General features: G+C 37.5%; 1 protein-coding gene across 1 annotated transcript; it reads right to left on the bottom strand.

The window, feature by feature from the left end:
• Nucleotides 1-945: 945 nt before the first annotated feature.
• Nucleotides 946-13319, bottom strand: LOC132276613 (ankyrin repeat-containing protein ITN1-like). Its single transcript, XM_059778127.1, has 6 exons — nucleotides 12926-13319; nucleotides 10575-11036; nucleotides 10341-10490; nucleotides 2639-2716; nucleotides 1725-2119; nucleotides 946-1623 (listed from the first exon to the last, which is right to left on the bottom strand). Exons 1-6 carry the CDS (start codon nucleotides 13317-13319, stop codon nucleotides 946-948), a joined length of 2157 nt encoding a protein of 718 aa, XP_059634110.1.
• Between the last annotated feature and the right edge of the window lie 419 nt (nucleotides 13320-13738).

Here is a 13738-nt window from a genome sequence, read left to right as displayed (position 1 = left end):
TAGAAAAATAAGAAGATCAGTATGTATGAGGTCTTAATTGGAATGCCTTATTTTATAAATCTGGTAGCTTTCTCACTCCAAACCACCTATGGACTATGGGAAAAGCCCAAATGAAGAATTATCTATGACTATCTTTCTCCTTTGGTGAACTATTGAAAGTTGAAGCCTTAAGGTTCCATTTAAATTGAAGGCCTTCAATGAATGGATTTAGGTTCAATGGTGTAACAAATATAGCTTGATGAATTGGAGAGGATTTGAATTGAATGGCTTTAAGATTATAATTCTCTTAAATCCATCATCATCCTTGCTTTAATCCCATATGAATGGGCCCATTCATATGGGATTAAGGAAAGGTATGACGAGTAATTTGAAATCCACACTCGCAAGGATTCAAGTTGCCTATGATTGTCATGAAATATTTCTCTTATACGCCAAATCTAACATCACCTTGAACTTCAGAATCGAACTTCCAACAGCCAACTTTTTGCGTAAACTCAAATCCCTTGATTTGAAATCCATTCATTTATCCAAATGAACCCTAAAGTTGTCCTCACTTGTCTTAGAGTATTGCTTAGTTATAGGGTTGAATTGTGTGGTATGAATCTACAAATTTATCCATAATTTGTGCCAATCTCTTAGAAATGCAACATGGTTTATATAAAGGTTAATGCAAAAATGAATCAAGATAAAGTTATCCCCCTCTTTCTAGCATTGCAGACATCTTGTAACTAATTTAGCACCTCATACTTCAATGTTCTGTTGCACTCTTGATTGAGGTGTCATCCCGAGTTTGAACAGCATCGATCATATTGAGATGACCAAGTTATATAGAAATACACAGGATATATTTGAAAAATATTGTTTTCACACACCTTGGATGTTTCAATATCAAATTATTAGCGTGCTTCACATAAATAATACAACATTGTAATAAATCTTATACATTCAGGGTAATATCCTTTTTTTCCCCGGTAAGTTGTATTTATGACAAGTTTGATATCCCTTGTCAAACAAATAAATCATATCTTTACTTTGCCAAGAAAAGATTCCTGATCCATAAGTAGAATGTATCATGTCAGCCAATAGTGGGAACTGCAATAATGCAAATAAGGTTACTGGAATAGCAGTAGTTAGTGCCACAGGGATGACAATCCATGCCAGTTGATTGCCAAGTAGAACAAAAAAGGTTGCACTAAAAGCAATAAGCATCGATGCTATAGAGAAGAAGAGGGTTGTAAGACCAATAATCAACCTCTTTGGTAAGGAGTTGTGGAAATCTTTTTCGGCATATCGTGAGGTGAGAATGGATAAAAACATCAATATAGAAGTGACTGAGGAGAAAAGGGCAGATGCATCCGATATGGCAAAAATTATGAATGACTTTGCTTTAAGAAAAATGGGGGTGCCTTCGTTACTGTTCCCTCCTGGCACTGTGAAAATTGCAGCAAACATCACTGTGGTAATAAGCGTAGCGACAAGCATGCATGATGAGGCAGTGTCCTTCATCCACTTCTCTCCTTCTTTGACCAATTCCTTATGCTCCTCAGTAAATAACATTCGGGGTGTTTGACCTTCTTTGTTTCTCATCTCTCTGTATAATGGTTGGACATTCTTCTCCACTTCCTTTGAATGTTGAGAAGAATAAAACATTGCAAAAACAAAAATGCATTTGAAATGAGAATTAAGATTAAAAAAAATTATATGAAACACAAACTAACTGTTACCTTAAACCATAATAATTCTCGTTGCATCTGAAGTGCAGCACCGGAGACAAAATTAAGTCTATCTGAAGGAGCCAACTTTCCAGCCAAGTGTAGAATGTTATTATTGTTTTTATCTCTATAATAAGTAATTAGATCTTTATATGCTCCCATGCCATAAATAAGTTTGAAGATATTTTCTTGGCGATGCATAACTGCAATATGAAAGATGCTTTGGTGTTCCTCATCTACATTCCAAATTAGATCAGGATAGGAGCGAATAAGCTCAGTGATAAACTCAATGTTTCCGAACTCTGCAGCATCAAATAATGGTTTTGAAATCCTTTTAAGCAACTCCTGCATACGCGAGTCATCCAATAACCGAACTTGTTTCCAAAAACACTCGAGCAACCTTAGGGCTAGCGTCAGAAGAAAAGCCAAGTCAGTCAATGAACTAGTGAAGATGTAGATAAGAAATGAAATTTGGATTACTTCTGCTGTGTGCCAAACTAGTCTAATTTTTTTTCTTTTTCTTTCTTTGGTAGGTGGCTAGGTGCCAAAGTAGTCAAGTAGAGTGAGAGTGCAATTCCTAGCACAACTTTTGAATTTTTACTTAAACCTAATGGATTCAGACTCCAAAATAGCATATGATTATTGCTTTTGGGAAAAATAATAATCAGATTTTGTGGGGAAAACTAAATTTATTAAGCAGGACAATACATTAACAATTATATTTCACTAAATATATATATATTTTGTTTGGGAGAATAGTATTGAAAATTTTATTCCAAAAAAATCAAATCTGAAATTTTTATTTTGCTAAATAGATTTATGGTTATGCTTGTATAACGTTTTGATCAAGATTGTGAAGTCTAACAACATGCCATAAATGAATTGCATGAGTTCTCAAGAGATGGATACAGATAGAGAGTACAGACCTGGGGAGTTTTTACGATTGTGGTATTTGGACAAGCTAGAGGTGTTGCCAGATGCATCAGGTGTTAGCATGTGGATCCCTTCAAGACAAATAAAGTAGTTATATTTTCTGAATACAAACTAATGATTTGGATTAACCAATGTTACTCATATTTATAGAAGTTCTCCATTCTTTTACCTATTCATGTTCCTATTGTCCAGGTTGTTCAGTAAAGCCTACTCTCCTGAACAAACTTCTAACCAATGTTGTCAAGAACCGTATCAGACAAATTATTTTTCTACATTTTAATCTCAAAGAGACCATGCAAGTCCATCTCAAGAAGACGACATTGTCCTATTCAAAAGGATTTCACGAACATTCTCCATGCACGGAGACTTCTGGGAAAAATAACTTGCATACAGGATGTTTTCCTTGCACAAGTCTTGTTTGGTCTTCTTAGAAATACTTCCTTTCTATCCCCACATTTTAGTGCCCATATGGTGCTTTTTCTCAAACAGTGAAAAAGTCTGTCTGTCTTGCCTTCGGGGTAGACTTGACACCTTACAAATCCAACAATGGTACTGATTGACTTTTTGTCTCAGACTCTCAGTTACATATAAAATTTTTATTCAATGTAATTCTTACAAAACCAAATCCAACAAATTTTTAATTATGAACAATTTTCAAGATATTCTCGGCTTCATTGTCTCAAATGTTTCTATATTGCCTCTTCTTATAATTATACAACTTGGGCATTCTTTTATTTACACTTGGTTATTGAGGAGGGAAGTATTCTATCTTAGGTTGTCTGCCATTCAGCTTTCTTCCCTTTTGATTTTTTCCATATTGATGAAGTGGCAGTTTTGTGTTCCTGGCACCTCATCATCAATTGTTCCTACAGCTATTTTTTGCTAAACCTATGCAAGTCAGTTTACTTAAGCACGGGCTAGCTAGTGCTTGAGAGCCTAACCAAGCAAACACAAATCTAATGTATAAGCTTTCTGTGTGTTGTCAGGGGCTTATTTGTTATTACTTATGTAATGTTGGGGGCTTATGTGTAATTTCTGAAACTTTTTATAAATAGAATTTGACTGAAGGATGAAAGTGTTCTTTCATTCTTTCCCTCTTTCGCCATCTCTCACTCTTTTTCTCTCATCCGTTTTCTTCTCTTTTTCTTCTTTTTCTCCTTCACTTACTCTTGCTTTGATTATATCTTAAAGTCAACATGGTATCAGAGCATGGTTTGTAAAACTCTAGGTGTGTAGTTGAAACCCTAGGGCAAGTTTGTGTAAACCCTAGTGGGTGTGAAGGTTTTGAAGAGATTCTAAGATGGGATTTCTTTGCAAGAAGTAGTGTTAATCACATCGACGTGTACTGTCGTAGGGGGCAGCACGCTGCTGGGGGAATTTTTTTTTTTTTTTTGGACCTGTTTTTTCTCTATTGCAATCTCGATTGTTTTTTTTTTTTTTTGGGTGTTCACGGGGTTTTGCAACAACGGCTATTTTTCTTTTCGTTTTTCTAGTTGGTAGTCACAAACACATACCTCCACTAAAGCTTGAACCCCTGACCTCACTTTGTGTTCGCGGGGTTAGGCTGGATGAGACGAACTATATGGAGTGGGCTCAATCTGCTTGTATGCATATCACTGGTTGTAGGATGATTGACCATGTAAACACAAATTTCGTATCTGTAAATAAAAGAATGAAATAGGGAGCAAATAATAATTTTATTGATTTATAAAAATTGAGTACAATCCTCTGAGATATTCTTTACAAAAGAAAGAACTTGTCATCTGATTCGATCTCCTTTGTTGGTTGGATCCAAGGGCTGTTGGAGCTTGATATTGAATTGGGCTGTTGACAATCTTCTTCAAATATTTGTAGTTAAGGAAGATCGCCGATGATTTTTGATCGAGGGCTAAAGAAGCTTGATCTTGAAAAGTGTTGTTTGGTGATTCTTCAAACTTGTTGAATCGCGAGGAAAGAACGGCACGTTTTCGATGTGCTTGTTGTTCTTTGTTGAATTTAAGGAAGAACGACACGACTTTGGATGTGCTTGTTGTTCTTCACCTTCAGAGAATCTGTGGAAGAACGACACGACTTTGGTTGTGCTTGTTACTCTTCTTTTTCAAGGCTTGGGTGTTGGGGATGAATGTCGGCAGAACTTTTGTATTTTACTCTGGAATTCTGAACCCTCTGGATTTTTGAGTCTCTCAATTTTTGGACCCTCTGGATTTCTGATTCTCTCAATTTCTGGATCCACTGGATTTATGAGTCTCTCAATTTCTAGACCTCTTCCTTCTTCCTCCATGCCTCTATTTATAGACTTCCTAGATGAATAGGGTGCTGACACGTGTCCTCTCTTAGTAAACACATAATCATAACCGGGTCGGGCCGGTTATATTGTGAGAATTATCCATTAAAATAATTATTCCCAAATATATTTAATTGAAAATAATTATATTTTTATTTAAGTAACTGGATTGGGCTAATTAAATCATTTAAGTTGGCCAAACTTGGGCCAATTAAATAATTTAATTAAATCTGAGACCCATATTTATCAATACAAAAGCTCATGAAATTTTAGTGTCTATAGACTATATCAAAGGGACTGTCACGTATCCCTCCAAGAGCGATCTTGAATTCAAAGAGTGGAGTGCAAATAATGCACTATTTATGACGTGGTTGTTGCAGTCAATGCAACCACATATCAGCAAAGGGTTTCTGTTTGTGAAAACAGCTAAAGAGCTATTAACGACTGTAGAAGAGACGTATTCCTCGGTTGGTAATTTTGCAAAACTGTATGAGCTCCAACAACAGATTTCAAGATTTAAGCAGGAAGACCAAACTCTTGCTACATATTACTACACTCTACGTGGTAAATGAGAAGAGTTAGATCACTACCAAGACTACATACATGCGTGTGTAACTGATGTTAAAGCATTTCATGCTATGGTCGAAATGAATCGAATCTATGAGTTCTTGGGTGGTTTGCATCCAAGATACGAGCATGCCAGGATACAAGTGTTAGGCAGGTATCCAGCCCCTACTTCTGTTAGAGATGCGTTTTCGTATATCCAGGCTGAGGAGAGTAGAATGAAGGCTATGTCTGCACCTGTCACTAAGCCTAGCCTGAGCCAGAAGTACTATTGTTTGAGAGGTTTGCTTTGCCACACAACAATGGAACAAGCCCAATATGACAAGAGCAAGTTGAGGTGTGAATCTGTGATCACTGTGGGTGTACGCGCCACACTAGGGAAACATGCTGGAATCTACACGATCGCCCTATTCCAGCTCTTGCTCATGCAAATGCTAGGCCAAGGCCTGGTCCATTTAGGTGGTTATCTATAACACATACTGTATAGCGTGAGACTGGTTCTACTGGTCATGCCTCCTCAGGGCTACCGAGTTCTTTGTCCGGGGCTGAACTTGATGCTATCCGACATCTACTAGCACAACATTCCTCCATTTCCACCTCTAACTTCGCTTAGACAGGTACCTCTCATTCGACACATCAGGTTTCTACATTATCTGGTGGGCCACCCTGGATTATTGATTCAAGAGCTACTGATTACATGACTAGTATGACATCTGATTTTTCTTTGTACAATTTATGTTCTGGTAAGGATAAGGTTAGAGTGGCTGATGGCACTATTACCTCCATTGCGGGGAAGAACACTGTTTCTATCTCTCCTAATCTTACTTTATTCTCTGTTCTTCATGTTCCAAGGTTTACCAATAACCTCCTTTCTGTCAGTCACATTACAAAGGGCTTGAATTGTAGTGTAACCTTTTTTCCATCTCACTGTGTGTTTCAGGACACGGGGAAGACGATTGGAAGTGGACGTGAGGACAATGGCTTGTATTTGCTGAATGCGAGGCCAACTTCTTATTATGTTGCAAATCAATCTAGTGTTAGGAATAGTAATGTCAATAAAGATATGTTAATGTGATGGCATAATAGACTAGGTCATTTACCTCTTCCTGTTTTGAATTATGTGTTTCCCTAGTTTGCTTCTATTGAATCTTTTGAGTTAAATTGTGAAACATGCGTTCTTGCCAAACAATGTCGTGTTTCTTATCCTACTAGTATTAATAAAAGTACAGCTCCTTTGCAGCTTGTTCATTCTGATGTGCGGGGTCCTGGATCTACTACTTCGTTACTTGGTTTTCGTTACTTTGTTGTTTTTGTTGATGAGTTTAGTCGATATACTTAGCTTTATCTTATGAAAACCAAAGATGAAGTTCATTCCATTTTTAAAACCTTTCATAGGATGATATGTACTTTCTTTGGTTGTCCCCTCAAAATCCTTCGACCTGATAATGGAGGAGAGTTTATGTATGGTGGTCTTGCTTCCATTTTTGTTGATAATGGGATTGTCCATCAAACCTTTTGTGTCGATACACCACAACAGAGCGATGTAGTTGAAAGAAAACACCGTCATATTGCATAGGTGACCCGTTCTCTTCTAATTGGGATGGGACTGCCTAAAAGTTATTGGGCTGATGCAACGTTAACAACTGCATACCTTATCAATCACATGCCTTTTAAGGTTCTTAGCTATCACCCCCCCTTCTATGTCTTACACCATGACACTGCCTTGTTTACTATCCCTCTGAAAGTGTTTGGTTGTGTTTGTTATGTTCACATTCATCATCGCAAGGACAAAATGGACCCTAAGGCAATCTGATGTGTCTTTCTTGGATACTCCGCCACTTAGAAAGGGTATCAATGTTATAACCCTACCACTCGTCGTTGCTTTGTCTCCATGAATGTTACATTCTTTCAGTCTGCTCCTTTTTTTTTTTTTTTTTTTCACTGCTCGGGATTCTCTACAAGGGGAGACCACTATACAGGTAAAGAATCCGTTGTCCATTCAAAGGGAATGCCCCCTTCTTTTGCCTGTTCCCATTCAGAGGCAGCTTCTTACTGAGGTGCCTCTGTCTAGTCCTCCTAACACTAATGATTTGCAGTAGAGAAAACAACCAATTGTCTACATTAGAAGGGCAAAACAAGTTATCGACTCACTCCAGGACTAATAAGTCTCCATCGATTCAGGTAATTCCTTAGTTGACATTGATACTCCTGATCTTTTCTCAATAGCATTCCTGTTGACCTTGATGTCCCTATTGCCTATCGTAAGGGTATTCGTAGTTGTACGAAATATCCCATATCTCAATTTGTATCCTATGATGCCTTATCTCCAACATAGCGTGCTTTCACTTCGTGTATCTCCTCTATATTTGTTCCTTCTAGTGTTTCAGATGCTCTCAGTTAAACCTCATGGAAGAAAGCTATGCTTGAAGAAATGAAGGCCCTTGAGAAGAATGGTACTTGGGATATTGTTCCATTACCTAGGGGTAAGAAACCAGTAGGCTGCAAATCGGTCTACACAATAAAGTATCATGTAGACGGTACAATTGAGAGATATAAAGCTCGGTTAGTTGCAAAGGGCTTCACTCAGATCTATGGAATTGATTATCTAGAAACATTTGCTCCAGTTGCCAAGATGAACTCTATACGTGTTCTTCTTTCTTTGGCAGCTAATTTGAATTGGCCCTTATATCAGCTGGATGTAAAGAATGCTTTCCTTCATGGTGACTTGGAGGAAGAGGTGTAGATGACTATGCCACCAGGGTTTAAGCTTACCAATGGTCATAATTTACTATGCAAGCTAAATAAATCCTTGTATTGGTTAAAGCAATCGCCATGTGCTTGGTTTGAGAGGTTCAACACTGCTGTGAAAAGAGTAGGGTACACACAGAGTCAGGTAGATCATACTCTCTTCATCAAGAAGCACCAGGGCTGCATCATTGCCCTTATTGTATATGTTGATGATATTGTTACCACTGGAAATGATCCAGAAGATATTCATTGAATGAAGTCATTTTTGGGGACAAAGTTCGAGGTTAAAGACCTCGAATCATTGAGATACTTTCTTGGCATCGAGGTGTACAGATTGAAAAAAGGGGTGTTCGTTTCTCAACGGAAGTATGTGTTAGATTTGTTGGCTGAAACATGCAGGCTTGGAGCTAAACCTATTGATATTCCCATTGAGCAAAACCATAGGCTTAATGATGTAGATGGAGACCCATTAGATGATGTGGGAAGATTTCAGCGATTGGTTGGGAGACTGATTTACTTCTCTCGCATGCGCCCGAATATTGCCTACTCTGTTAGTGTGATTAGTCAGTTTATGCATGCTCCACATACACCTCACCTTGAGGCTGCTCATCATGTTCTTCGCTACCTCAAGGGTTCACCTGGTAAGTGGATATTGTTTAGTAGTCATGGCCACTTGCGTGTTGAAGCCTATACTGATGCTGATTAGGCAGGGTCTGTGACAGATTGACGATCTACTTCAGGATATTGCACAATTGTTTTTAGGTGATCTTGTTTCATGGCGAAGCAAGAAACAGTCTGTAGTAGCTAGATCTAGTGTAGAGGCTGAGTTTAAATCTATGGCACATGGAGTTTGTGAGTTGTTATGGCTATATATGATGTTGGGTGAGTTGGGTTTTCTTGTTTGCGAGTCAATGAAGTTGTATCATGACAACAAGGCTGCTATTAGCATTGCTTACAATCCATTTCAACACAACAGGACAAAGCACATTGAAGTCGATCGACACTTCATCAAGGAAAAGCTTCGTCTTGGGCTGATTTGTACTCCATACGTCAACCCACATGATCAGGTTGTTGATGTTTTGACTAAGGGTGTGAGCAAGACTTGTTTGCAAAATATGTTAGTCAAGCTAGGCGTGATAGATATCTTTGCACCAGCTTGAGGGGGAGTGTTGTCAGGAGCTTATTTGTTATTACTTATATAATGTTGGGGCTTATGTGTAATTTCTGAAACTTCTTATTATAAATAAAATGTGGTAGAAGGATGAAAGTATTCTTTTATTCTTTCTCTCTTTCCTCATCTCTCTCTCGTTTTCTCTGCTTTCTTCTCTTTTTCTTCTTCTTCTTTATCACTCACTTACTCTTGATTTGATTATATCTTATAGTAAACACTGTGTCCCATAAATGATTAACTAGAACAGTAACCAACTAATTGCTGAATATTTTCAACTTTACTGTTTAACTTCACCATCATTTTCTTCTTCAATTTCACCATTATATTTACATCTTCTCTAGCTGTCTGTATTTTCTCCCTCATTTTGTTTTTTCTTTTATCTTCTGGTTTCCAAAAGAAAAGGCCAAAACAAAAATAAAAAAATAAAGAAGATTTCAATCATAGTGATTTCTGATCCAAAAAGTTAAAACTCCTTGAAGAATGCAACCTTTTTTTTTTTTTTTTTTTAAGGGATTAGTTGGTGCCCAGTCTCGAACTCATGCGCTCCAAGAGCGAACAGGAGGCATCTTACAAGCTAGGCTAGAAGACTTTGGCTTGAAGAATGCAACCTTACCAAACTATTTTTGAAGATAGAGTTATATTTCTCACGGAAATCAACATAGCAACTTTGCCAAACTATTTTAGAGCCTAAGATAGGTGAGCCTGATGTCGCTGGCTTGTTTTGTTAAGAAATCAAGCTTGCAAATTCAAGCTAAACTTAAGTAGATTTAGCATGGTGAACAACCTCGCTATTGAACCATGACGGTAGCCCAGCATTGGCAGAACATTCACAATAACTCTGACATACTGAATCTTAAAGTTGTGTCAAACATTGTGGTGATTATAAATGTATAAGAATATGAATTCACAAGGAAATGGTGAAACTAACATGAGTGCATACATCTCTGCCAGATTCCTAGCTGACTTGTGCCATAAAATGCGGAGGGCTTTCGAGCTAAAACATGAAGGATTGTCTCGCCATTTGAATCCCGCTCAATGGCTAATTCTGGTAGGGGCAGCAGTATGTCCAAAGCTACATCTAAGAATAGCGGGATAGAGTTCATTAGCTTGTTCACAGTAGTTTCTTCAATATGAAAGCATGTAAAGTAGAATGCTACCTTACCATACATTTCGGAGTTGATAGTAGCAAAAAGTAGTCTGATATAGTCTTCCTTTCCTAGGTCTTCAGTATTAGTGACCGAGTAGAGAAACTGCACCATGTCCCTGTAACCTAACGAAGCAGCTGTGTGGAGTGCTTTCACTTTAGGCAAGTCATTGTTCTTTCTCACCATCATCTTTGCAATCCTTGTAATTCCTGATGCAGCAGCAAAACAAAGTGCCGTCTTTTCGGACTTGTTTTTCAATGCTAAATCTTTTGTTTCCATCAAATTTACCAACTCTGCCACAAACTCCGTCTGTTTGGCCCCAGCTGCAATGTGAAGGGCTGTTTCACACCCTTTTGTGATTCTAGCAGTTAGTGCATCTGGATTTGAATCGATGAATTTTTTAGCCTTGTCCCAATTACCTGCGAGTGCAGCTTGGTATAATGACACATACTTCATAAGATTTGGGGTTGATTCAGCCCCTGCCAAAAAAGCAAGACAGTCAAGTCATGACTTATGCTATTGATATTTAACACATATAACAACTTTCGACCTAATGTTAGTAAGAAACTGCATCTGTGTATTGTGAAAGCAAAGCAGGTGATGTTAAAAATTTTGTGTTTGCACTGGCAATGATGGTATGGTTCAGCTCAGCTGTGGTTCTGGTACGGGACATTGCTGCAGTTATAATTGTGATTTTTATTTCCCAAACTTTCAGTGTAAGATTAAATTCAAGGGTAAATTACATTGACCTTTCCTTTAGATTAACAAACCTGCACTCGACACCCCCTTAGTTTTTGAAAATTACTCTGACTCAGTTAATAGAAATGATGCAATTATCATCGTGCCCTTACTTCTTTACATTGTTTTAATTGAGAAGTCAAAGAAAACTAAAAAGACTAAAATAGCCTTTTTAAAAGATCAAAATTTCTATATGTACCATTTTTTCTCTTACATCCTTCCCTCTCTAATATTCAAAACGACTCAACCCGTATGCACATATATGCAAACGTATGCACACCCAAACATTGGTAACCCTAATTTTTTTTTTTTTTTTCCCGTGAAGGTGACCCTAAACTTGCCTACCTCCTTTCCAATTTCTTTCTCTCATCTACGGGCTCTTGTTCTCCTCCATTCGTCACTTCGAAGGCTTCAGTACAGCCTCCATAAACAATCACAATTTTCGAATAATATCAGAGACTTGAGTTCAAATATTGTAAGATTCTGAATTTGGTTCAATGGACCTTATGTCGAAAGTCGCATGCAAAAAATTCAAGATTGACCTTTGTATCTGAATATTACAAGCAGAATTCTAACTGGGTGGCTTTTTTGGTTTCAAAGCTTCCAATTCAGCCAGCCAATATTAATTTTGTAAGCAGCAAGGATCGACACATAGTCCGGTAATAGTTGGCATTTTAACAAACCATGTATTGTTGTAAAAGAATGCCCAAGTTTAAAGCTTCCAACTTGGGCATTCTTTTATTTAAACTTTGTTATTGAGGAGAGAATATTGACACATAGTTCAGTATTCGTTGGGATTTCTATATTCCCTCTTCCTTGTCTCAAAAGTTTTGATCGTGGTATTTAATTGCATTTAATTCTTCTGCGAGAGGGAAAAAAAAACAATAGAGGTTGGGAAATGACGATTTAGATGGGTATTTCGTATGTATATGTATAACTGTAAATGTATATAACACAGATATTTATATTTATATTTGTACTCGCACTCTATAAGCTTCCCACTACCATTGTTGAAGATGGCGAAGTGCCGAAGCCATTTGAGCACCACAGGTGAAGTGCCTTTAAAAAGAGGGGTTGAATTGAGCAAAAAGGGTAATTTTGTCTTTGCATTATATTAAAATAGGGTCAAACATGTCATTTCATATAAAAGGTGGAGGGTATTATTGACTTTCTACACTTGTAGAGTGAAAAGGCTAGCATTAGCTCTCACAGGCGTCGACTAAAGGTCAAAACCCCATCGAAGTGGAAAATGATATCAGAATATATACAGTAATTTTTGAAAACTAAAGAATACCGTGTGTGGGTTTGTTAATAAAAGGGAAGATCACTGTAATTTACCTAAATTTAATTACTGGTTGGTATTTGTGATATGCAATTTTGTCTTATGTAAGAGACTAAAATAAAAAATAAAAAAAAATTAATAGTTTGTTGACATGGAGATGGTTCAATTAATAGTAATTGCAGATTATGCTTGTATCCAATTATTATTATCATTTTTTCTTCGTGTTGTCAAATGAAAATTTATGATGAATGACTTGGTTTTGCAGAGGGTGAACAAACTAAATTACAATATAAAGGGAAGGAAAGAAACTCATAAAACCGAGAAAAAGACAGTGAAGAATAGACTTGCCAACTTGTGGGATTGAACTGCGTGGTAATGTTGGCTCTGGAACTGAAACATTAGCACTTTCAGTGGGCTGTACTGAAACAATCTGTGGTGGCTCATCAACCCGGATTTCATCAAGAGACATGTTTGAAGCTAAATGAAAAATATCATCCTGTTCTTCATAAACATTGTCTCCATCTGCTATTCCAGATTTACTTATTGTGCCAGGAAAGAAATCTTCTGGGAAGGATAACCGGGCTGAAAAATATCGATTCAACTTCTTCGAATGTTTTTCACCTGCTCTATCTGTTGTTCCAGATCCATGGTGGCCTGGCCAGGGAATTGCATAAGATGCTATTTTCGGTAAGCATGACCGGATTGAATGAAAACGTTCCAACGACTTCGAGCTCGAGCTCATGTCTTACTCTCAATCTGCAACGGATGTTTCAAAAGATAAAAGTGAAATGGTGACAGAGAAGAAACATCTTAGGGCTGGACAGGGACTTGTAATATGCGAATGCAGTCAACATGCAGTGGAGGGCTCAACACAACAAAGAAGCTTTCATGACTTGGGATATATGGGTCACTATCGCTTGTAGTCAACACAGAAAGTCAACAATTCTGCATTACATGTGCTGCGGCTTTCAAAGTATATACAATAGAGGTAAATTACTCTCAGATCCTAAAATTTAGCTAAATTATTTGAAACTTTTTAAAAAACCGTTGATGTCCATTGTGAAAGTGCAATATTGCCTTGATTTTAAATTGCTTACCTCACTTCTGCTGGTGTAAGCATTATAAATTTGCTTACCTCACTTCTGCTGCTGTAATCAAAGA

The sequence above is a fragment of the Cornus florida genome, unplaced genomic scaffold (genome assembly GCF_030987335.1).
Source record: "Cornus florida cultivar Cherokee Brave unplaced genomic scaffold, ASM3098733v1 CherokeeBrave_3.0.0_Hap2_Chr01, whole genome shotgun sequence".
NCBI classification, from domain to species: domain Eukaryota; kingdom Viridiplantae; phylum Streptophyta; class Magnoliopsida; order Cornales; family Cornaceae; genus Cornus; species Cornus florida.
This window is presented reverse-complemented; position numbering and strand designations above follow the sequence as displayed.